This window comes from Myotis nattereri, assembly GCF_964212035.1.
Source record: "Myotis nattereri genome assembly, chromosome: 4".
Taxonomy (NCBI): Eukaryota; Metazoa; Chordata; class Mammalia; order Chiroptera; family Vespertilionidae; genus Myotis; species Myotis nattereri.
In genome coordinates this window covers 1,621,115-1,643,613 of record NC_138079.1, presented here as the reverse complement: position 1 = coordinate 1,643,613, position 22,499 = coordinate 1,621,115, and the positions used below count along the sequence as shown (strand labels likewise).

The 22,499-nt window shown below is 61.1% G+C and overlaps 2 protein-coding genes across 4 annotated transcripts in view; both read right to left on the bottom strand.

The window, feature by feature from the left end:
* Positions 1-1,142: 1,142 nt before the first annotated feature.
* The window catches only part of LOC308518094 (melanoma-associated antigen B4-like), a gene marked incomplete at both ends in the record, with an annotated part of 362,175 nt that continues 340,818 nt past the window's right edge, over positions 1,143-22,499 (bottom strand). Inside the window, one exon of the mRNA XM_081089667.1 lies at positions 1,143-1,256. Coding sequence (XP_080945793.1) covers positions 1,143-1,256 — 114 coding nt within the window. The remainder of the gene's footprint in view (positions 1,257-22,499) is intronic.
* Positions 3,224-22,499, bottom strand: part of ARL15 (ARF like GTPase 15) — a gene marked incomplete at its 5' end in the record, with an annotated part of 202,106 nt that continues 182,830 nt past the window's right edge. For all 3 annotated transcript variants that reach the window (XM_081089702.1, XM_081089703.1, XM_081089704.1), the window contains one exon: positions 3,224-4,969. In XM_081089702.1, coding sequence (XP_080945828.1) covers positions 4,817-4,969 — 153 coding nt within the window. In that variant the 3' untranslated portion in view covers positions 3,224-4,816. The remainder of the gene's footprint in view (positions 4,970-22,499) is intronic.

Genomic DNA, 22,499 nt, shown 5'->3' with positions numbered 1-22,499 from the left:
TAAAGGCAGGTGATCAGTGTCACCGAGGGAGCTTTTAAATACAGGTTTCTGCCTGGCCAGCATGGCTCAGTGGTTGAGCATTGACCTAGGAACCAGGTCATGGTTGGATTCCTGGTCAGGGCACATGCCCGGGTGGTGGGCTCCATCCCCGGTGTGGGGCGTGGAGGAGGCAGCTGATCCATGATTCTCTCTCATCACTGATATTTCTCTCTCTTCCTCTCTGACATCAATAAAAATATATTAAAAAAATAAAACTGAAATACAGATTCTGGGCCTCCCACTCAGACACTGACTTAGCCGATCTTGGACCATGGCCCAGGGATCTGAATGTGGGGGCTGAGCTTACAGGGACGAGGAGCCCCAGGAGGCCGGCCTCCGGGTGACACGTTTGAGGCTGGAGCCCAGGCCTTCACCAGGAATTGCTGGTCAATGGAAGCCGTGGGGCTGGAGGCTGGGGCTCACCCCCAAGGCAGGTGGGCTGAGGGAGGGGACCTCAGGCTTGTTTGAACCGCCAGCTCTCCCCCTTCCCACAGCCCGTGAGGCAGCAGGGGACAGGGCCAGGGGGCCTGAGGGTCTGGGCAGGGCCAGGGCCAGGGGACCTGAGGGCGGGGGCCGTGTTCATCATCGCAGTGGCCTGTCCCCAGGTGCTGAGCCAGGCTTCCTGCTCGGGGGAAAGGCTGCCTCTCGGCTCCGCGGTTGGAGGCGGCTCTAGATAGAGCCAGGCTGGTGCCTGTGCAGGGGATGCCGAGTGTCAGGACAGGAGGGAGAGACCTTAGACCTTTGAACAGGAAAGAAGGAAAAGGGGCCCGTCGTTCTTCCACAGTTTGCAGGTCATTTCCTCCAGTGCAGCCTGAAGGCAGCTCCGTTGTCCAGGTGTCCGCATGTGGACTAGAGCAGCGCGCGCGCGTGTGCGTGCATGTGTGTTTGTGCGTGCATGTGTGTGCGTGTGCGTGCATGTGCGTGGTGGGGGTCAGGGCTCAGGCTGGACCTCACACCAGGTGGGCCTCACGCCCCCAGCCTGCACTGGGCCCTGCAGCGGTGACTGCACACCTGGCGTCCCAGGGGCCCTCGGGCGGGGACCTGAGCAGAGGGACCCAGAGCACAAGCTCAGCCTAGGAACAGGGTGGTGACCTTCCTCAGCCTCATGGAGCAGGTGGAGTGAGAGGCGAACCTGGAGAAAACCCGAGACACGTGGCGCGCTCTCTGCACCCCGTCGCCGGGAGGGCGGGGCCGTGTGCTGGAGACCGTGCTGGGCCCTGCGGGCTCCGGCCTCAGAAAGTCGCTGTATGGAGTCGGTCAGACAGACGAATCCCCAGGACAGAAGCCAGAATTCCCAGTTCCCAGGGAACAGTGGGAAGCTTCCCATTTTCCATTTAGGTTCCATTCAAAGAGCAGGGGAAAGGGAGGGGGCGGGGCCCATCGAGGCTCTGGGTCTCAGAGGGACCCTTTTCCGTTCCCAAGTCATGGGAGAGGGCTAAAGGGGGGGTGGGGGGAGGAGCAGGTGCCAAACCATGGCCTCATCAGTCACCCCTAAGATGCAAATCATGTAACCCCCAGGCTCATGGGACAGAGCTGGGAGCCAGGAGCCAGGCATGCCCTGGGAACTTCCGATCTGATCTCCGATCTGATCTCCGAGGCTGAGGGGGGAGAAGTTGGGGAATCCTGTTCTCCTAAAGCTTCTGCATAACACAGACCTCCCCTTCCAAGCCCAGGAAAATGAGGGGCCCCAGGGCCACCCCGTTCCCTCCCATCCACACCCCCTCCTCCTGTCTGTGGCACCGTGAGGTCAGGGGTAATGAAACACACTCCACAGGGATAGAGGCTGAGTCGGGTACTCTGCCTGGACGTGAAAACCCCATCGGCTCCGAAACCTCCCGTCCTGCCCCCTGTGCGTGGAGCCAGGGACGGGAGAGGCTGAGGGCGCGACACGGTCCCGCCCCCGGGACAAACCCAACGGCGGCCGCCCGCTCGGGAGGGACGTGGCCAGTGAGCAGGACGGCCGCACGGGGCCAGGCGGAGCGGGCGTGCATTTCTCAGCTTCTATTATGCACTGCTCCTCCTTTTTCTCTCTCTTGCTTCTTCCGTCCTTCTGGCTTTGCATTGTTCTGTCTTTCACAGCTAGCTCATCCTTCGAGGTGGACCTGCCACTGCGCAGTATTTTCTGAGCCGCTTACAACGTTACCCATTTCCTAAGGGCACGAAAGGCCCTCCTAGCTGCTCTGAGGGTGATGCCTCACCCACGTCTCCCCTCACGTGGGGGGGGGGGGGTAGGTGGGGGGAGGTTCCAGCCACGTGAACTGTGCCCGGGACAAACCACAAACCCATCTTCCTCGCCTGGCGCAGTCCTCGGGCGGCTCCCTAGGAGGTCGGTCCATCGCTGGTATTGACCACGAGCAGCAGGACCTGTTCTGCAGGTTCACACGGGCCCCGGTGTCAACAGAACCCCTGCTCCCAGGAAAGGACGGGTCTGGCACCGGCTCTGCTCAGCGTTTATTTTCGTGTGTGTGTGTGTGGGGGGGGGGCGGTCACTATAAACCAGGATGACCAAGTCCTGCGGCCTGGCAACCGCGGCCACAGAGAGGCAGGGCGTGGCGTTCGCCAGCAGCCACACTCCCGGCGACAGGGACAGAGTCACGCCGTGGGAATGAGGTGCCGTTACAAAAGGCACCTGCTTCCGCTGGGAAAGCACAAAACCGGTAACTCCCGTCAGTGTGACCAGCAGGCGGGGGCGGAGTACAGAACAGACTGCGCTACGGAACCGCCCACCAGGCCACCTGTGGCCGTGACGGACAGTGGGCACAGGACGCACACCCGCCGCCCGCCCCCCCCCTCCCGAGGCCCCCTCCCCCATGCGGATTTCCGAAACGTGGCACATTCCAGGGTCACGAGGACAGGAAGCTGCTAGACGAGGGGCCCTCCTGACAGTTGTACAGCAGTAGGCGTCAGACAGGAACCTGTCAAAGGCAGCTGCTGTGGGCACTGATGGATTGTGTTTTCCCGCCGGCGGGCGGGCAGGCAGTGGCGGCTGCGGAGGCGTGCCGTGAACACACACACACACACACACGCACACACGCACACATACACACGCACACACACACAGAGCGCACGCACGCACACACACACACACGCACACGTGCACGGGAAGCCTTTGAGCAGATGGCTGCGGGCAGTCAGCCGCGCCTCCACAGACGACACCCTGCATGGAATGAACTTGCGAGGAGACGCCGGATCATCATTTATTTGTCACGGAGGATGAGCACACAGGACAGAATCAGGGGGATGGGGCCTGGGCATCGGGTGATGGTGCTGTGCTGCTCGCGGCTACAGTGTCAAGACACCCAAGTCGCCGCAGACAAACGTGAACATGGATCCGTTCAATTAAAAAAAAATAAAAAGCTTCAAGATGATGTTTGATGTCTCAAAAGTAATGATTTCCTTAAAACCCGCCCACAAGGTGAAACCACAAGCTGCGGTTAACGCCACACCTTCCAGGGCGTGACGGCGCCCTGTCGCCATGGCAGTGCGGCTGTGACAGCGCGGGCTGCGGTGTTTGGGGCTCAGCCACGGCCCTAAAACCCCGGACATGCTTCCAGTGCTCAGGGGAGGGGCAGTTTCGGTCACTGGGCCGCTTAGAATCGCAAGTGGTCAAAAATCTACAAAATGTGCCCAAGCGTATTTCAACTACAAACCTCCCTAGCCCCGACTGCTCCTGATTTAGAAACGGCCAAAGGTGCCAAGCTTCAGGAAAACTGTGCCTTCATCTCCATGCCACTTTACCATGTCAGGGAAACGAAACAAACCGTTCGCTGCAAAGACTGACTGGGTGCTAGAGTTCTGTACTTGCCGCAGCCCCCGAGTACTGTTAGGGGCACGTGGAGACCCCGGAAAATCGAGGTTTACATGGGAAATACCGACACGCCTTTTCACGGAACGGGGCGCGTGACGGCTGGATGGACACGTGATTCTCGTCGGTCAAATCCACGCCGCTCACACCATGGTCGGCACAGACAAACCTCTGTTGGGTGGCTGTTAAAAACGTTACCTGTTATTTTAAAAAATTATTTTTTTCTATTTTAATCAGACACAAGATTTTTAGAAAAAGACCCCGATAGCAAGTTGCAGCTCGGCTTTGTGCAGGGCAACCTTTCCGTTAAAAAAACGCCGAGGACTCGCCGACGCAGGAATCGGACGCGAGCGCTGTGCCTTGGTGTCCTGGGACGCGTCTCGGAACGGGGAGCGGGGACTTCAGACGCAGGGACGGAAACTATGCGTCTTGTCCCTAAATCCTCAGCCGCTTTCCCGTGGCGGACGGTCCATTTTGATGCGGGTTAATTGAAGCTTCTGGTGCTCATTTTCCTCCCATAATCTGTAAGGCCAGTATACAAAAAACTAAAAAATAACATAACATAACATACCCCCCGAGAGATGGTGAAATGAGACACATACTCTGGGGAGCCCAGTCACAGAACACTGCGCCCCAAACAGGGGGGCGGAGGCAGGGCTCCGAGTCTCCCGGACCCTTCCGGGGACGGTGCCCGCGAGCCCTGCGCTCCGTCGCCGCGGCGCAGGCGGGGCGCGTGGGGCCGGAGAGACGCGCGGAGACGGGCAGTGGTAAACAGAGAACCGACTCTCTGTAGTGTGTGCTTGACGGTCATGCCGACGGTCGTCCACGGACGTGCGGAATATTCTCCGGGGCAGAGAGATGAGTCTGAGATAACACGAACGCAGACGCCGATCTACGAGGACGCCTTACCCCAAACGCCGGGAAATGAGAACGAGCACGAGGCGCGAGGCCCGGGCACCGCTCCTGCCAGGCTCACATCCTGGCGGCCTCCTGGTCCTTCTCCTCCAGCAGCTGGATGAGCCGGGAGAAGCTGTCCTTCAGCGCCGCCACGTCGCCCAGCGAGCAGGGCTGCAGGATCCAGCGCTGTCCGCGTGCCAGCGGCTCCAGCTCAAAGTACTTTTTGACCTTGCGGGGGACAGAGAAGACCAGCATGTTGTTAATGACACCAGGACCTTTCTCATGCCGACATGCGAAGAGTGATCAAGTAGGGGGTTTCAAGGAGAACCTGCCCGAACTGTGATGCCTAGAACTTTCTAGAATCCCATCACAGCTGTGGTTAGAATGCGGGGATGTGTTGGGTGACCTAGGAATGTCTTTTTTTCCTTTTTCTTTATTAAAATACATTTTTATTCATTTCAGAAAGGAAAGGAGAGAGAGACAGAAACATCAATGATGAGAGAGAATCAAGGATTGGCTGCCACCTGCATGCCTCTCATTGGGGATCGAGCCCACAACCCAGGCATGTGCCCTGACCTGGAGTTGAATCATGACCTCCTGGTTCATTGGTCGACGCTCAACCACTGAGCCACACTGGCCAGGCTGTTTCTTTGGGGCAAATGGCCTGCTTGCAACGCCATCCATACTCTTACCGGGGGTCTGGCGAAGCTGAAGAGAGAGCCACAGGCTCGACGGCACAGGGTAAAGTACCCTGCAGATGCCAGAAAGGACCCCGGCCATGCAGAATGCCCGCAGGGCCGATCTCTCACCTGTCAGCCCGTCACCTCCTGAATGGGCGACAACCTACAGCACCGTCTGCACTCGATCCTCTACTCAAGACAGTTATTTGGATCAAACACACACAGAACAAAAATACAATTTACTCTTCTCTCGCTCCTTCCATATCTGGTATGTGTTTCTGAGACGGGGAATGTGGCCTCAGGACAGAGGGTGGGAGCCGAGGGTGTGCAGGTGCAGACAAACATGGACAAATACACCTGCACGCGTGAAGGCTCCCAGCGCCCCCTCCTGGCCCCGGATGCCACAGGGAACAATCCAGACCTAGAACTGGATGTGGTTGGATCACTGACCCGTCACGGGTCTTGCTTAGGGTGCCGGCTGGGATACCGATGAGCAGCGTCCAGGATCACCAACTCCTGGCTTCAAATACATTTCAAATCGTCATGATCGCTAGCATCGATGGCCTTCCCTCCAAGGGCACGATACAGCACTAAGGTCATGACCCCCGACACCCCCACGCCAACCCTCTGTATGGCCAGCCAGGGAGGGTCCGTAACACAGCACACCGTCGGGACCACCTCAGCGAGGCATGTTCAACTCTTTCTTGGCCAACACATTCCTTCCATCCCAGGCGTCTTGGGAAACGCCAAGGGCTCCCCTCAGCCCGGAACTTTCTAGAATCCCGCCCACAGCTGTGGGTCCTGACCCAACACCACAGAGAGTGTCCCACTCGTAATGCCATTCCCAAACGGCTTCCTTTTGCCTCGATCGCCGCGAGCACCAGGCCGGTGTCGGCAGCAGAGATGCCGTTCGTGGCGCGGAGATGTGCACGGTCGTCCGTGAGGAGGAGGGAGAAGCACACGGAGTTTCCTGCCAACTCAGGAACGTCCATGAGCGTGCACAGTGCAAGCGCGTCCCCAGGTCCTGCACAGGCGCCTGCGGTTCCTGCTTCCTGTCGCCATCACTAAGAAACGAGGCCTTGGGAGTGGAGGCTCCTGAGCGGGTTCCGAGTTAACGAAAATCTCATTCGCGGCAGAAAGTGGGCCCACGGCCCCAGGCAACGCGGCCGGGGCTTGTCAGAATCCCACGAGGACTCTCCCTCAGGGAGAGTGTCAGCTCCGTCCTTTCATTTCTCTTCTTTGGGGCCTGGGACCTCCCAGCCAAGAGGATGGCAAACCGCCGTGTGACCCCAGCGCCAGGGCCCGCCGCCCGGAGGACCTGCCCGTCCCGGCCGAGGGCGGCCGGCGGGGGGAGGGGGGGAGGGGCAGGAGGAGCAGGTGGGGCAGGTGCTCAAGGCCACACTCCAGGGGTTTACAGTCAGAGGTGCTGGCTTCGCCCAGGAGCGGGCTTCAAACGGCACCCACCCCTCCATACAGAGGCGGGAGCCCGGGCTGGTGACGCACCCGGTCCCTGACCCACACGCCTCCGTCAGGAGGGGCCGCGGGGACACCACGATCTGGCCTGGGAAGGAAGTCGCACCCTCGCCACAGGCCTAGCCTCACCCAACGGACAGCGTGCGAGTATCAGCGGTGGAAGAGGTCTGGTGGCAGGAACTCCCCCGCGATTCACACAGAAAAGGATAAACACGACCGCGCGTGATCCCGACAAGACCTGCAAAGGGTTCACTCGAAAACGCACGGACCCAGCCTGGTAGCTGTTAACAGCTCATTTGCAAACAATGTTCGATTTACATGATCACAAAATAGGTGACATTTTGCAATTCCGGACACACACACACGCGCGCACACACACACATGCACGCACACACATGTGCATACATGCACACACACACACGCAGACGCGCACACACGGCGAGGTTTTAGCTCCCCGTGAGGCTGCTCTCGAGGCCACTGAGGACCAGCCTGGCGGGGGCACACGCAGACTAAGCTGCTCCTGCTGACCCGGAAACGAAGCTCCCGGCCGAGGCGGTCCCCAGGGAAGGGCCTGGGCCACACTGACAACCAGCTGGGAGCCCGGGACCTACTGCCATCTGACCTGCCCTGGGCACTGCTGGTGCCAGGGGCTCCTCACCGCTGTCCACTTAAAACAAGGCGGGCGTGGGGGGCTTTACGGACAGGTGAGGGGGAGGAGAGGGGGGAGGAGAGGGGGGCTTTACGGACAGGTGAGGGGGAGGAGTGGGGGGAGGAGAGGGGGGCTTTACGGACAGGTGAGGGGGAGGAGTGGGGGGAGGAGAGGGGGGCTTTACGGACAGGTGAGGGGGAGGAGTGGGGGGAGGAGAGGGGGGCTTTGGGGACAGGGGAGGAGGAGGAGTGGGGGGAGGAGACGGGGGCTTTGGGGACAGGTGAGGGGGAGGAGTGGGGGGAGGAGACGGGGGCTTTGGGGACAGGTGAGGGGGAGGAGTGGGGGGAGGAGAGGGGGACTTTGGGGACAGGTGAGGGGGAGGAGTGGGGGGAGGAGACGGGGGCTTTGGGGACAGGTGAGGGGGAGGAGTGGGGGGAGGAGAGGGGGACTTTGGGGACAGGTGAGGGGGAGGAGTGGGGGGAGGAGAGGGGGACTTTGGGGACAGGGGAGGGGGAGGAGTGGGGGGAGGAGAGGGGGACTTTGGGGACAGGTGAGGGGGAGGAGTGGGGGGAGGAGACGGGGACTTTGGGGACAGGGGAGGAGGAGGAGTGGGGGGAGGAGAGGGGGGCTTTGGGGACAGGTGAGGGGGAGGAGTGGGGGGAGGAGAGGGGGGCTTTGGGGACGGGAGGAGGAGGCAGTGAGTGTTGTGTCTGGGAGACAGGCCACACAGATTGAACCCCATGGTGGGAGGAGGGTCTGGGTGACATAGCTGCCAGGGCTGGGAAGAGGGTGCCGGGCCCCTGGGAGCCCACGTGTCCGTCCAGGGTGCCGCTGACTGTGCAAGGGGAGGGGTTTGCTCATCTACACCCGCTCAGGAGCCTGGGGTGTCCCCTGGGGGAGACAATCGCAGGGAAATGCTCATTGTCCGCCCTCTCTCCCACCACTGGCCCAGGGAATCCAACCGACAGCCCTGAACTTGGCCGCGAGGGGGTGTTTCGCCACGGACATCTGCAAGTGAACAGCTGGGACCTTGTCCTTCCGGGGAGCGGCTGTCTACCTCCCACCGCGCCCCACGGGGCGCGCACGCCTTGAATGCGGGTTGGCAAGGGGCCTCCAGCATGGCTGTCTGACCGGCCACGCTCAGGGACAGCTCAGCTGGGTGACCTTCCCCTGTCAGAGCGCACAGGCCCGGTGGCAGCTCCAGGCCGGGCCGGAGGCCGAGTGCCCGGGCATGAAGATTCCTCAGCGCATTCCTGGCGGCCACTTCAAAGCGCCAGCGGCCCCTCCGCACCCACGGCCCTGGGATGTTGAAACCCTTGAAAGGTGCTGAGTGTGTCACTGACAGATAAACACAAGACGAGCACGTCCCAGGGATATGACCACAGAATGGCAGGGCACCCCTCACGGAACAACGGGGACCAGGAAGTGGCAGCCCTGTGCCGGCCCGTCACCCCCGGGCGCAGCTCTGACCGGCCCGTCCTGTCTCCTTGGCGGCCGGTCACCCCCGGGCGCAGCTCTGACCGGCCCGTCGTCTCCATGGCGGCCGGTCACCCCTGGGCGCAGCTCTGACCGGCCCGTCCTCGTCTCCATGGCGGCCGGTCACCCCTGGGCGCAGCTCTGACCGGCCCGTCCTCGTCTCCATGGCGGCCGGTCACCCCTGGGCGCAGCTCTGACCGGCCCGTCCTGTCTCCATGGCGGCCGGTCACCCCCGGGCGCAGCTCTGACCGGCCCGTCCTGTCTCCATGGCGGCCGGTCACCCCCGGGCGCAGCTCTGACCGGCCCGTCCTGTCTCGGGGCTGGAAGCACTGCCGTGCGGGGAGCACTGGCCTCCGCACAGGTGCAGGCGAGATGTCCCACCACCACCTGGAGCAGGTCTCCCTCCCCAGAGCCCACTGGCCCTCAACACACCCCTCCTTTCCGCCTCTCCCCTTCTTGTCTGTGATCATTTCTGCTCCACTCTTTCCAAAGGGCAGCATCTGGGGCCCTGGCCTCTCTGAGGGGTTCCACTGGATTCTGTGTCCCCCGTTGGGGATGACGCTCAGGGATGATTTCACTTTAGTTCAAGAAATCAAACACTGTAACGAGGAAGAAACCTGTCCAGGCAGCGCCTCTCCTGGCCGTCAGAGGTGGATGTTGAGAACACCCTCCCCGCACGCATGGGATGGAGGCAGGTCCGGGCCAGGCAGGAGAGCGAATTAACGCACGGACGCCCCGCACATCAGAGACGCTCGTGTGAGACGCGCAGCCGGCATATAAAACGGTCCGCCGCCCAGCGAGTGCGCGTTCAGTGGCCGCCTCGCTAGATGCACTCACCGTGAAACTGACTCCAGGAGCGTTTTTTCAGCTTAATACTCACTGATATGCACGGCCCTGCTGGGCGGGCGGGCGGCGAGGGTCCTGGCGTCAGAGTGCCCACTGGGGGGTCGGGACTCTATCTTACGAGGTTACGAGGCATCGGGGGGCATCACTCACCCACAGCTGTGTCTGCCTGAGGGCGGCAACGGGTCGCAGCTCGGTCCCCCCGCCGCCTGCGCGGGCCTGGCCGGCCTGGGCTCTGTGGCCGGGCCCGAGGGTGAGGGCTGCTCGGGTCAGGGACTGCAGGTGGGCACCGCGCGGACAGGACCCCTGCCTCAGCGCCATGCACTCACCCCGCGGCCCTGGCGTCAGCTCACACGGGACGCCGTCATCACACGGGCCCACAGTCAGAATTTTCCCAAGAAGCTCCTGTCGATGGTAACACTGGGCTTCGGTCACGCCTTCTCATTCGCTTTTTCCGCGACACGCGTCTCCGCACCACGAACGCCCTCCCACGGGCGGCCGCCCGACGCCTTCCACGCGCCCCGCTCTCCTGGGCAGCAAACTCGGGCTCCACACACAGTCCCGTCTCCCCTTCAGATGATGACGCTCCTGCCCCCCGCACCCCATGGTGTTCCCATAAGACGGCAAACTGCTTTGCTAGCTCTCACCTGAGGATATTTTTCATTGATTTTTTTTTTTTTTTTTTTTTTTTTAGAGAGAGTAGAAGGGCGGGGGAGAGACAGAGAGAAGCACCGATGTGAGCGAGACGCATCGATTGGCTGCCTCCCGCGCACACCAACCAGGGCCGGGGACGGAACCCGCAACCGAGGAAATCGAACCCGTGGCCCTTCAGTCTGCAGGCCACGCTCTATCCACTGAGCCACACCAGCCAGGGCAGTAAGATGGCAATTTCATGCCAGCATTTGAAAATGAAATCATCTAACGCCGGTGCCGACCCAACGACGGCTTGTGCTAACCACACACAACCAGGAGGCGCGCGCCAGTATAAGAGGGTAATATAAACAGCGGCGTGGAACGGCACCCACCCGTGTCGTTTCAGTGACGAACTGCCTGCTGCCTGGTCTCCGTCACACGTGGCGGGAGGGGAAATGGCCCAGAGCCCTCGGCAGCTGCCCGTCCCCAGGGCTCGTCTTCACGCAGGAAGGAGAGGAGGTGGCGAGGGCCACAGGCACCCGACCAGCTCCGCCTGCTGGACTCCAGCTTCTGCTCAGATAAACTCGCGTAACCGACTCCTTCTGTCCTCCTCCCGAGGGTATTTTCCCACTGATTTTAGAGAGCGTGGAACAGAGAGAGAGAGAGAGAGAGAGAGAGAGACATCGATGTGAGAGAAACACACCGATTGGTTGCCTCCTGCACGTGCCCCGACCAGAGCCCGGGCTGGGGAGGAGCCTGCAACCGAGGGACGTGCCCTTGACCGGAACCGAACCCGGGACCCTTCAGTCTGCAGGCCAACGCCCTATCCACTGAACCAAACAGGCTAGGGCCACCCCCTCTCTTGCAGCACCGCGCCCCCACCCCCTCTTAAATTAGGCTACTAAGCCAAGGACTTCCTTGAAAGAGCCGAAAGACATAATGTATTAACTGCGATTGAAGAGAGTTCCCTAAATGAGCAAATTACTCAGCAGGCGAGGCCGGGAATGGCCTCCCGCCTACCTGAGTGGTTTCTATCCTTTCAGGAAACATTGACTCAGACTCCTGGCGTTCAGGCGCAGGACACCCGTCCTGCTGCGTCTGGGGCTCACAGGCCCTCGTGCACCGACAAGCTGAGCGCCGGGAGCGGGGAGCCCCCTGGCCCCCATCAGTCCCCTCCCCACCCCCTGCCAGCTGGGCCTCATTGTAAGAATTTCACACCGAATATAAAGCGCAGTTTTGACCATGTGGCTCCAGAAATGTGAGGTTAGTGTCTATTCAGCTCGTACCCAAGTGACTGACAGACAGGGGCGGGGCTAACCAACCGGACACGGGAGCCTCTGTCCGCAGGTTCCTACGTGTCCCCGTCCCCGAGGGACGGACGGCTCCGCACTGCGTCCTGAGCAGAGAGCACAGCCCCCAGCAGGGCCCCCTCACCCTCACACAGGTGACCCCTACCTGCCTCCCCTCACACAGGTCACCCCTGCCTGCCTCACCCTCACACAGGCGACCCCTACCTGCCTCCCCTCACACAGGAGACCCCTGCCTGCCTCACCCTCACACAGGTCACCCCTGCCTGCCTCACCCTCACACAGGAGACCCCTGCCTCACTCTGTCTCACACAGGCGACCCCTGCCTTCCATGCCCCCCACACTCCGCCCCCCCCCCCGACATCCCACCATCTCCCCGCATGGAAGCCAGCGAGGCAGGCACCCCACGTGAAGACTTTCCAGTTCTAACCCTGGACCTACGTCCATAGAGGAGCAGCTTACATTTCCCATTCGTTACAGGAGACCAGTAAAAACGAACATGGACTGATTTTTGTAGGTGCTTTCACTCAGGGAGGGACTACAGTGTGTCTACATCACGAACAGCAGCCCCGCTGGCCTGGCTCCGTGGTTGGGCGTTGACCTACGGACCAGGAGGTCATGATTCGATTCCCGGTCAGGGCACATGCCTGGGTTGCAGGCTTGATCCTGCAGGAGGCAGCCGATCAATGATTCTCTCTCATCATTGACGTTTTTATCTCTCTCCCTCTCCCTTCCTCTGTGAAATCAATAAAAATGTATTTAAAATAGGAATAATAAATAAATCATGAACAGCGGGACGCGCTGGTGACGCAAGGGCAGGTTCCCAGGCACCTGCCGTTTGAGAACTACCACCCCCGGCCGCACTCCCCCTGTGAGGTCTGGTTCAGTTCTGTGGCCGTATCGGCGTCAGGGCGCACCTTTCCAGCAAGGAGCACCTGGTGACAGCCTGCCCATCCGGCCCCGGCCCCCAGCCTGTGGCGGCACCGTGTGGTTTGCTGGGGACTCTGATCCTCCCCGGCTGGCCAGCCGGCCACTCTGTGATGGAGACGAGGAATTCTGGCCGTCATCAGTGTGAGTCCCCGGCCGGGCCTTCTCCGATGTCCACGGGCTCCTCGTGAATGAGACCTGAACCCGGGGCCGCAGTGAGGTGAGCTGCTCCCGCCCCCGGCCAGTGCGCCCGGTGAGGCCTGACCACCCTGTGCCGGGGCCAGGGAAGCGCTGCCATTTCACTGTGAGAGGGAGGTCCCTGCTCTGCTCGGGCACAGTCCCCGGATGTCTGCCGCTTGGTGACAGTGACCATAGTGACTGGGAGGAATCGTGCCTTTTTATTTACTTTATCTTTACTGTTGAAGGTATGACAGGTGTCCCCCACCCCTGTCCTGTTCTCGAAGGTTCCCTAACTGTCTGCGTAGGCAATGCCTCCTGCAAGGAGGGCACCAACCAACCAGACGGACACGGAGGAGGAGCCGGAGCTGTTCCTACAGGCGCCCGGGGAGGTCAGGGCTTGCCCCTCAGTTGTGGGGCAGCCCGGGGCTCCTGGGGAGGGGTTGAGGCAGGTGGATAGAAGGGGCGCTCACGGGGTGGGTCAGGACTTCACTGCTCCAGCTGCAGGCCCGCGTGCAGTGAGGGGCACAGACAGATCCCTGCCCCACCCAGAGAAAGGGCTGGGCACTCAGTGTGACCACCCAGTGCCTCAAAGGACAGCACGTTTCCACCTCTGCTGACCTGGGAGCCAAGCAAATCCCCGGGCCCAGCACCCCCGTCCCCAGCACCCCTGAGCCCAGCACCCCCATCCCCAGCACCCCGGGCCCAGTACCCCAGCCCAGCACCCCTGTCCCTGTACCCCGTCCCCAGCACCCCTGTCCCTGTACCCTGTCCCCAGCACCCCAGGCCCAGCACCCCGGACCCAGCACCCCTGGAGATGGTCTGCGAGCCACGGTCCTGGGAAGGCTCGCTCTGAGTGACCGACACCTCCCGGGTGCCCGGGCACAGAGGCCCTGGGAGCTTTGGAAGGAGCTACATGGCCTCAACCAGCCCGAGTTCCTCGGATGATGGATGAGAACAGCACCCCCGAGAGGAGCGTGTACGTGTGACACCCCCTCCTGGGCAGGGGGCGCCCTCAGACTTGGGCAGGCCTGGCACCCCTGCACCAGGCAGGCTCGGGTCCAGGGCAGACAGAGGAGACGCTGAGCTCAAAACAGACACGCCCCCCCCGCTCCCCCCCACCCCCCGCCCCGGAGCATCTTCACATCCCCCACTGGACACACAGATGCGCTTGTGAGCAGACCTTGGAGACCATGAAACATGCGTAAAACACGATGCAGCTGCTCCTGCGGGCAGGCTGCCCCCCCGCCCCCCGCCCCGGGCAAAGGCTACTCCGCGCAGCGACCTCTGAGGACGGGAGACCAGCTACAGGTCGCGCGGGTGGAAATGTTCAGTGGGCACGGAGATGAACGACATGGACCGTGACTCCGGGTCCTCTTGTTGGTGTTGGATGGTGACCCTCAGGAAAGGGAGGTCACAGAGGGCAGAGAAGGCACCTGTCTGACGCACAGCGGGGTTGCCGCAGCCATGCGCACAGGGACGCACCGGAGACGCACCCAGGGACGCAGGGCACAGCGGGAGGGGCAGGTGAGGCCTCTGGGGAGCTGCCGTGCTGGCTCCCTTTGCCGTCTCTGAAGCACGCGGGAGGCATGTGTCTCTCACTTTCATTGGCTCAACAACGCTTAGCAGATTGTCACACACACAACGTCATGGGAGACCGTCACAATCTTATTCATTCCTTTTCAAGCCGTTCTTAGTGTGACTTTAATGATTCCAAACAGCACTTTAAACTGTTCAGATGAATCGGAAATAAGATTCATTCCAAATGGCTGATGGGAAAGAGATTCTTCGAGTCAGGATTTTAGAGCCAGAGGCCGGGGGCAGCCTCTCGTTTACACATGAAGAGACCGAGCCTGGGTGGGCGCAAGGACCACCCCCGGTCAGCAGGGGGTGGAGGGGAGGAGGGAGACCCTGGTGTGAACCAGCCTCCGAACACCCAGCCTCACTTTCTTCCTGCCAACGGCCAGCCCCACACTGCCCGTCCCCACCTCAGCCCCCACCCCCAGGCTGCTCCCTAGGACTACCTGCCCTGCCCCTCCCAGCACAGGAGCAGCTCAGATAGTGGCGGCGCCTTGGGGGGGGGGGTGGGCTGCGGGTCCCTCCCACAACCACTGTCTGCACTTCCTGGCCCTCCTCCCTCCTGTGCAGGCGTCCTTCTGCCAGTTCTACCCAATGCAATGCAGTGGGCAAGCCCCGATGCCCGAGTCCGTGTCCTGAGCTCACGGAGAAGGTGAGTGACCCATTCAACCCAAGAAGCTGCTCTCTAACAGGACTGGACGGATGACCGTCAGGTCCCCAGGGCGCCTCCTCCCACGGCCTTTGATAAAACCCATTTCCTCTCCAGCAATGTGTTCAAGACGGCTAACTTCATCTTCACTGACCCACGTGCCCTAAAAGACGTCAGCGTGTTTCTGGAATATTCTGTTTCCCATGGTGCTTGCTGACGGGAGATCACGCCCGTCACGTAGCCAGCTCCCTGGAGGGAAGGGACGCGCTGGACTGGACAAGCCCCCGCGAGCATGGACCACATGCGCTGTGCACCTGAGCCCACGCCCTGCCCCTGACGCCGAGCACAGACACGGAGCCCCCGGCCTGGGGCTGCAGATGGAGGCTCAGCATTGAAAGCAGGGGACCCGGGGCCGCAGGCCGAGGCCCGGGAGGTGGGACGGAGCCCCCGGCAGGACCCCTGTGCCTGGCCCGGGCAGAGGCAGCTCAAGGTGGTCAAGTTCAAATGCTGGCTCTGCCCTCTGCCGACTACGTGACCCTGGCGTGTCTCCTACCAGCCCTCCCGTGAAAGATGGTGGTGGCAGGAGCACGCAGCCCGAGGCTCCCCTGGCAGGACGCCAGCCCACGGTCAGCACAGCCACAGCCCCTTCCCTTTCCTGCCCCTCACCCCAGGAATAGCACAGAGAGCGATGCACTTCCCACACGGTCCCCACAGCGTCCTCGCACCACCGACACTCAACGGCACCCGGAAACGGGACCAACCGGGCCGGGCGACCGGGCCTCCGGCTCCAGCTACACGCGCTCCAGCGGCGGGTCCCGGTCATGGCAGCTTCCAGGGGGGCGCGGGGCTGGGGGGGGGGCGCGCCCTGCACACCTGGCCTCCGCACAGCGGGGGAGATGCTCCTGGCCGGGCTCACCGGCGCGGCTGCCTCAGACACACGTGGCTGCGGGAGACCAGGCCCCCCTTCGCTGCCCCCAGAGTTCAGTTCTGTCTGTCGGTGTTGGTATTCCCACCCGGAAGGGCAGCCGTGGCCCACGCCCGCTCGTTGCTATGTTACAGAAAACCCAGCTGAGAGCGTTTCAAACGACGTACAGCTGATAAGGAGGGGAATTTGCGTTTATTGAGAGAGAACCGGGCAAAGATGCAGAAAACATGCACTGGGAGGTGAGAGGAGCGAGGAGCCAACCCTCACAGGCTCCGTACCAGCTGCCCCGGGGGGTGTGAGCCACCGGAACCTGGCACCGCCCGCCAGCCGGCCCTGCCCACAGCTCCCTCCTGCAAACAATTTGCCAACGGCTCTTACCTCTGGCATAAAGACCAGTTACAAAACGGACCTGCTATTCCCAGCCCAGGCCTTCTAAATAACAAATAAGCAAAAAAGAAAAAAAATCGGTAATCGGATCCCTGTCTGGGTTGAGCAATGAACTTACTCCAATGAAGCTGTGCTTCGCACTATAAACACCCTGGGAGCCGTGAGCCTGGCCCGGGCCTGGGCGGCAGCCAACCCAGGCCCTGAGGGAGGGCAGGGGGATGCAGCCAGGTCTGCGGTCGCTGTCACTCACTGTCGCCTTGGGTGCAGGTAGCGCTGGACGCAGGTCCCTGTGACGGGAGTGGCGCCCGTGAGCTGCGTCCAGTGCCTGGCAATAACGAAGCAGGCCGCAGGGAGCCGCGATTGGCAAATGGAGGCTAAAAGTGAGCCTGGCAAAGATGAGGAGCTCAGGCAATGGCACGTCGCGTGCACCGGGCCGGGCGAAGGACAGGAGCGCCCCTCTGTGTCGATCCACTTCCAGGAATCGGGCCCGGCCGCCACCCCTCAGCTCCCAGGGTGCCCGCATCCAGGGGGTACGGATGGACTGAAAGGAGTTGACAGAAGCAGCAAAACGTCAGGCCACGGCCATCCCAGGGCCGGTGCCGCGTTTACGACAGAGAAACACGCAAACCTTTTCTCCGGCACCGCACCGGGCGGAGCATCGCGGCCGTGTTCCGGGCCCAAGTTCAGAGCCTTTTCCAAAAGCAACTACCCGACCCACCTCTGCATCACCTTCCCAAGACCCTTCTAAAGGCGGGGGAGGAAGTACCCCGCGAAGAGGGCTCACAGAACCTGGAGTCTAGGAGGGAAAGACGTAGGCTCGGGGAGGGAGTGTGAGCGCTTCCTCCTGACCCCGCAGGAGGGAAGGACGAGAGGAAGCGACCAGACCTAACGGACGACACCTTCCAGGGTTGTCCAAACAGACGCCACGGCCAAGGACCTCTGCTACCAAGTCCAGAGCCGATGCCCCTCGAAGTGGCCGGGCTCAGCCCTAGAAGGTGATGGAGGCCGAGAGACCATCTGCTCACAATGGCACCTGCAGGCGCCCCCCGATCTGGCGGGAGGAGCAACGCCCAAAGGTGACACCCAGACGCAAGGCGCCTGGAGGCTGAGTGGTGCCGTGGGCACAGCCCCTTGGCTGCTCGGCCGTTCTTGTGGTTCCCGCAGTTTTCCTGGAGCGGATGGCCTGAGATCGCGCTGGGACGCTCACGGACACGGGCCGAGCTCTCGGACAGGTGTCCGTGGAAAGGTTGATGAAAATGCTCCCTCTAGGGCAGTGGTTCTCAACCTTCTGGCCCTTTAAATACAGTTCCTCATGTTGTGCCCCAACCATAAAATTATTTTCGTTGCCACTTCAGAACTGTCATGTTGCTACTGTTATGAACCGTCATGTAAATATCTGATCTGCAGGATGGTGAAAGGGTTGTTCAACCGCCAAAGGGGTCGCGACCCACAGGTTGAGAACCGCTGCTCTAGAGTGTCATCTCACCCTTCACCCGACCTTCAGTTACCGCTACAACAGGGACAGTGAGAGGCGCTGCTTGGCCGCACCACTGTGTCTGGGGGACCCGCCTGTGGGGCGGAGGGGGGGCACTGGCTTGGGGGGACCCGCCTGCAGGATCCACAAAGACCAACACTCGATTCCCGGAGGCCGGAGGGCAGCCATTCTGCTCAAGGCTCCCCATGTCACTCACAAGCAATCTCAAGTACGCAACTGCACACCAACTTGAAAGTGTAATTTTTTATTGTTTAACCGAAATTCCAGGGAGGACAGCAAATAAATGGAGGGAGAAATGGAAGCCCGGCCACAGAGAGCTCTTAAACGCAACAGCTGCTGGCAGCAGGCGATTTAACGAAATGGACATTAAACTTTTACTACGTGACACATCCATCTTGCCCCACCGCTCGCGAGAGGCGGTTCCCGAGCGAGGCCGCGGAGGGAGGGCGGCCTCCTGCCTGGCGCTGCTAAAAGCCGCCCTCCCTCCGGCCTGGCCTCCAGCCCAATCGCAGCCCTACTTTCCTATCTGTCCGCTCGGAGAGGCTCCAAACGCCAATAAAAACGAAGTGCTCACCGCTCCCCAGGCGCCCGCCCAGTGAGGCCCGAGCGCGGGGCGCGCCTTTCCCAGGACGGCTGGCCCCTCGGACTTCACGTCCAATGGCAGCCGCGCGGCATTAACGCTGGGCAGTGGCGGCGGTGATCCGACCTAAAAACACCGACCAATTATGCAGAGAAGGGCGCTATGGGCAAGCCCAAGGCCTCTCGCAGACGTGGCATTTTCCAGAAACGTCCTTGATAAAGACGGGGAATGGCCGCGTCCCCGGGGCAGCGCGTCTCAGTCTCCGGCTCCCACCCCACTGGGCGGAGCAGCGTCCGAGGGGAGAGTGAAGCCACTTAGTGAACGAGGTGGACGGAGCTGTGAGGTCACAGTGGCCCACGGCGTGGCTGGGTTCCTGGCGAACACGCGCATCCAGCCCTGGCTCGGCCGCCGCCCCTGGTCCCTTCCAGCCTCTCACCCCGAAGCGCCGTCTGCTGACGGGCAGGCTGCGCGTGCGAGGGACGGAGGTGGGCAAGGGGCCGCCTCACACAGGTTCAGGTTATGGACGAGAAGGACAACAAACACGCACAGAATCCTATTCAGGTGCCGGTGGACAGAGAGGTCAGAGGCAAGCCAGCCCTCCCCGGGTGCCGGCCCGCGGCTGGATGTGAGGTGCCTACAGGAGACCCACTGTGCGCCGCACACAGTGGGCTCGCAGCGAGTCCTGGAGAGAAGTCCCGTCACAGGTGATGGACTGTTCTCTGGGCTCCTGGGTGAGTTTGGGGGCCAACTGATAATGGGGGGATGGATTCGGCCTGACAGCACATTCCTCCAAAGCAAACGGCGACAGCATGAGCCCTAGACACCCTCAGACATTTACCTGCAGTCCCGGAGGAGAGAGAAAGAGCAGACAACAGGACATTGTGTAAGAGGGAAGCATGCAGAGACCTGAGACAATCATGCTTCTCTTCGTAAACAACCTCACGTCAGGCCCCAGTCCTCAGACGTGATGCAGGTAACAGCAGGGAAAGCGACCGAGGCGCCACACCTGCCCGCGCAGGGCTCCCTGCGGTTTCAGGCATTTATCCCGAATTTGACGATGTCGGTGTGACTCTGCCCACGTCAAGCTGAGGATGGTGCTCAGGGGAAGGTCTGGGCTGGAAAGTGGGGACGCTGTTTGAGAGCCGCGTGGATGGTGGGGCACCCTGGTCTCGCCTGGAAAACCAGTGCTGGGATCACTCCAGGGTCCAGGCTGCTGGTCAACCTGAGTTCCAACCTTCCAGGTGCTGCCTGTGTGACCTGAACAACCTTCCCATCCTCGCCTGAGGTGTGACACACCTATCTCTCGGGGTATGTTCCTAAGAGCCAGGCTGCCTGATGTTCCCACTGTCAGCACATCTGCTTTGCACAGGACCAGTGACGGGCAGGTGAGCAGTGATGGACAGGTGGGCAGTGATGGGGAAGGTGGGCAGTGATGGGGAAGGTGGGCAGTGATGGACAGGTGGGCAGTGATGGGGAAGGTGGGCAGCGATGGGGAAGGTGGGCAGTGATGGGGAAGGTGGGCAGTGATGGACAGGTAGGCAGTGATGGACAGGTGGGCAGCGAGGGCCCCAGGGTGGGGTGAGAAACCACTGGGACCGGACTCTGCTTCCTGCCAGGCTGCCCCCACCACCCTCGCTACCTCTCACTGATTTTACTTTAAAGAGACTGAACTAATCCCCGAGATTGCTAATCAAACTCAAACCAAATAAGGAAAGAACTATCCCTCTTTGCAGAGAACCGTGAAACAGGAAGGAATGCAGAAAACACGCTTCTGGAAACAAATCAACAGAAAGAACTCAATCCTCTTTGGGCACAAATATCCCGGAGGGAACCAGCACCTGCTGCCTGGTGCCCGGCCTAGAGCCCCCTCACCCGCCCCCACGCCCCCGCGGCTGAGCGCATGGCCTGCACCTCTGGCACAGCGACCCATCGAAAGTGGGCCTTCATCTGCCAACCACAGGTGTCCTTGCTGACAAACTAAGTATCCGGGAGATAAAAAGTTATACAGGAGTCAATTCAACAGACACACACACACACACACACACACTCACACACACATGCTCACACACTCATACTCGCACACACACATGCCCACACATGTGCGATCACACACACATTGCACACACATGCGCACGCACACACATGCTCACACGCATGCTCATACTCGCGCGCACACATGCCCACACATGTGCGATCATACACACACAAATGCTCACACACGTGCACACACGTGCACACACACACACACTTGCATGGCCTGACATGGGCTACAAAAGGGCTCATTTGGCTCTCAGCCCATCTACACTGGGTTTTCTCTCCTAGGATAACTTTTCTGTTAGTAGTTGAAACAGCTTTGAATACTTCAGAGCAAAGACCTGCATGGAAGTGCTCACTAGGCATCAACATAGCAGTGACAGCCTGGCCGACCTAAGAACCAGGAGGTCACGGTTCGATTCCCAGTCAGGGCACAGGCCTGGGTTGCGGGCTCGATCCCCAGTGTGGGGCGTGCAGGAGGCAGCCGGTCCATGATTCTCTCATCACTGATGTTTCTCTCTCTAAAACAGCAATGACAGTGGCAGTGATGAGGGAAGTGCAAGCAGTGGGCCGGCTCTAGAAGGCACGTCCCAGCCGCGGAGCAGAAAGTGTCACCACCGAGTCAACCCCAGGGCCGTGCCGGGTCAGCGGCGCTCCCGCCCGTGCTGCGAGGGCAGGAAAACGTCGCTCCCACGACCAGACCCAGGGCACAAAGCTGACGGCTCTCTCTTGGCTGCGACGGCAGTTCAACTCCCCCTCAGGTAGCGTGGCCACAAGTACGCGGAGTCTCTCACTGGCTCTCACGCGCAGCTCTTTCTATTTTTTCTTTTGTTGTTGTTTTAGTTATAAAATGTGGCCGATCCAACTCTCTTCTTGGTTAACATTGTTTTAAAAAGTTGAAATCTTAACCTGGCTCATCCCACCTGTGACACCCTTCCCTAGGGGCCTCCCCACACCCGCCTGCAAATGCTCTATTTAAGGTCCAGAAACGAGGAGGTCAGTCCCAGTCCCGCTCGCATCCCTGTGAGGGAGCGCCACTGCGCCCACTCCCCCCGGATTCATGGCACGCCCGTGGGGGGTGCACATGGGGGGTGCACGTGGGAGGTGTCCGAGGTTCCCTCCGCTGGGCCCTGCGCACCAAGGCCCTGGGCTCACCCGGACGATGCCTTGATTGTACACGTTTCTAGAAGACACTTCCCTCAACCACCCAAGCTCAGTCTCTTTCAAACACCAAACCAGGCCGATCTCGGAAGAGCTGCACCGCCCAGCTGTTGTGGGAATGAAAAGGCGGCTGCTGCTCCCTAGGCTGCCCTGCCCCCCACCCCTCCCCCCGCGGAGAAGCCTTGTCCTGGAAGCTTCCCCGGAAAGCGCCCCCTCGCCCGCCTCCCCGCGGTGTGCTCGGCGGTCAGCGCAGCGGCCTCCTCGCGTCTAGAAGCCGGCAGGTCCCTGCAGCTCTTCTGTATGAGGAAACGTTCTGTTTGAAAGTCGTTAAGAATAAATCGCTCAAGTGCGTTTCCTTCCCACAAATACCTGCGGCTCAGCCATGTGAACAAAGGCAGGCAGAGTTTGGGACACGAAGCTCGCCCGGGAACAAGGCACCCGGCCCCTAAGCTTCCAGCCGCCTCCCAGACGTCAGGCAAGGCAGCCCATCGATCGCCCTGACTCCTGGGGCTCCCTCCCGCGTGCTGCGTGCTCAGAGGACGGAGGACGCCAGCACTGTCACCGGCGGCAGCCGGGGGTGGGGTGGGGGGGGGGGCCTTAACCACGCGATGGTCGACTGGGAGCCAGCCTTGGGCAGCGGAGGACCGTCAGCCACAGTGTTTCCCTTTTGCAAACGGGAAGTCGGACACTGTATTGCTCACTCCCCATGCTCCGTACATTCCGAGTCTTGTGGATTCACAGCCATAGGAGACTACAATCGAGCGCTCTAGGGTTCTCACATGAA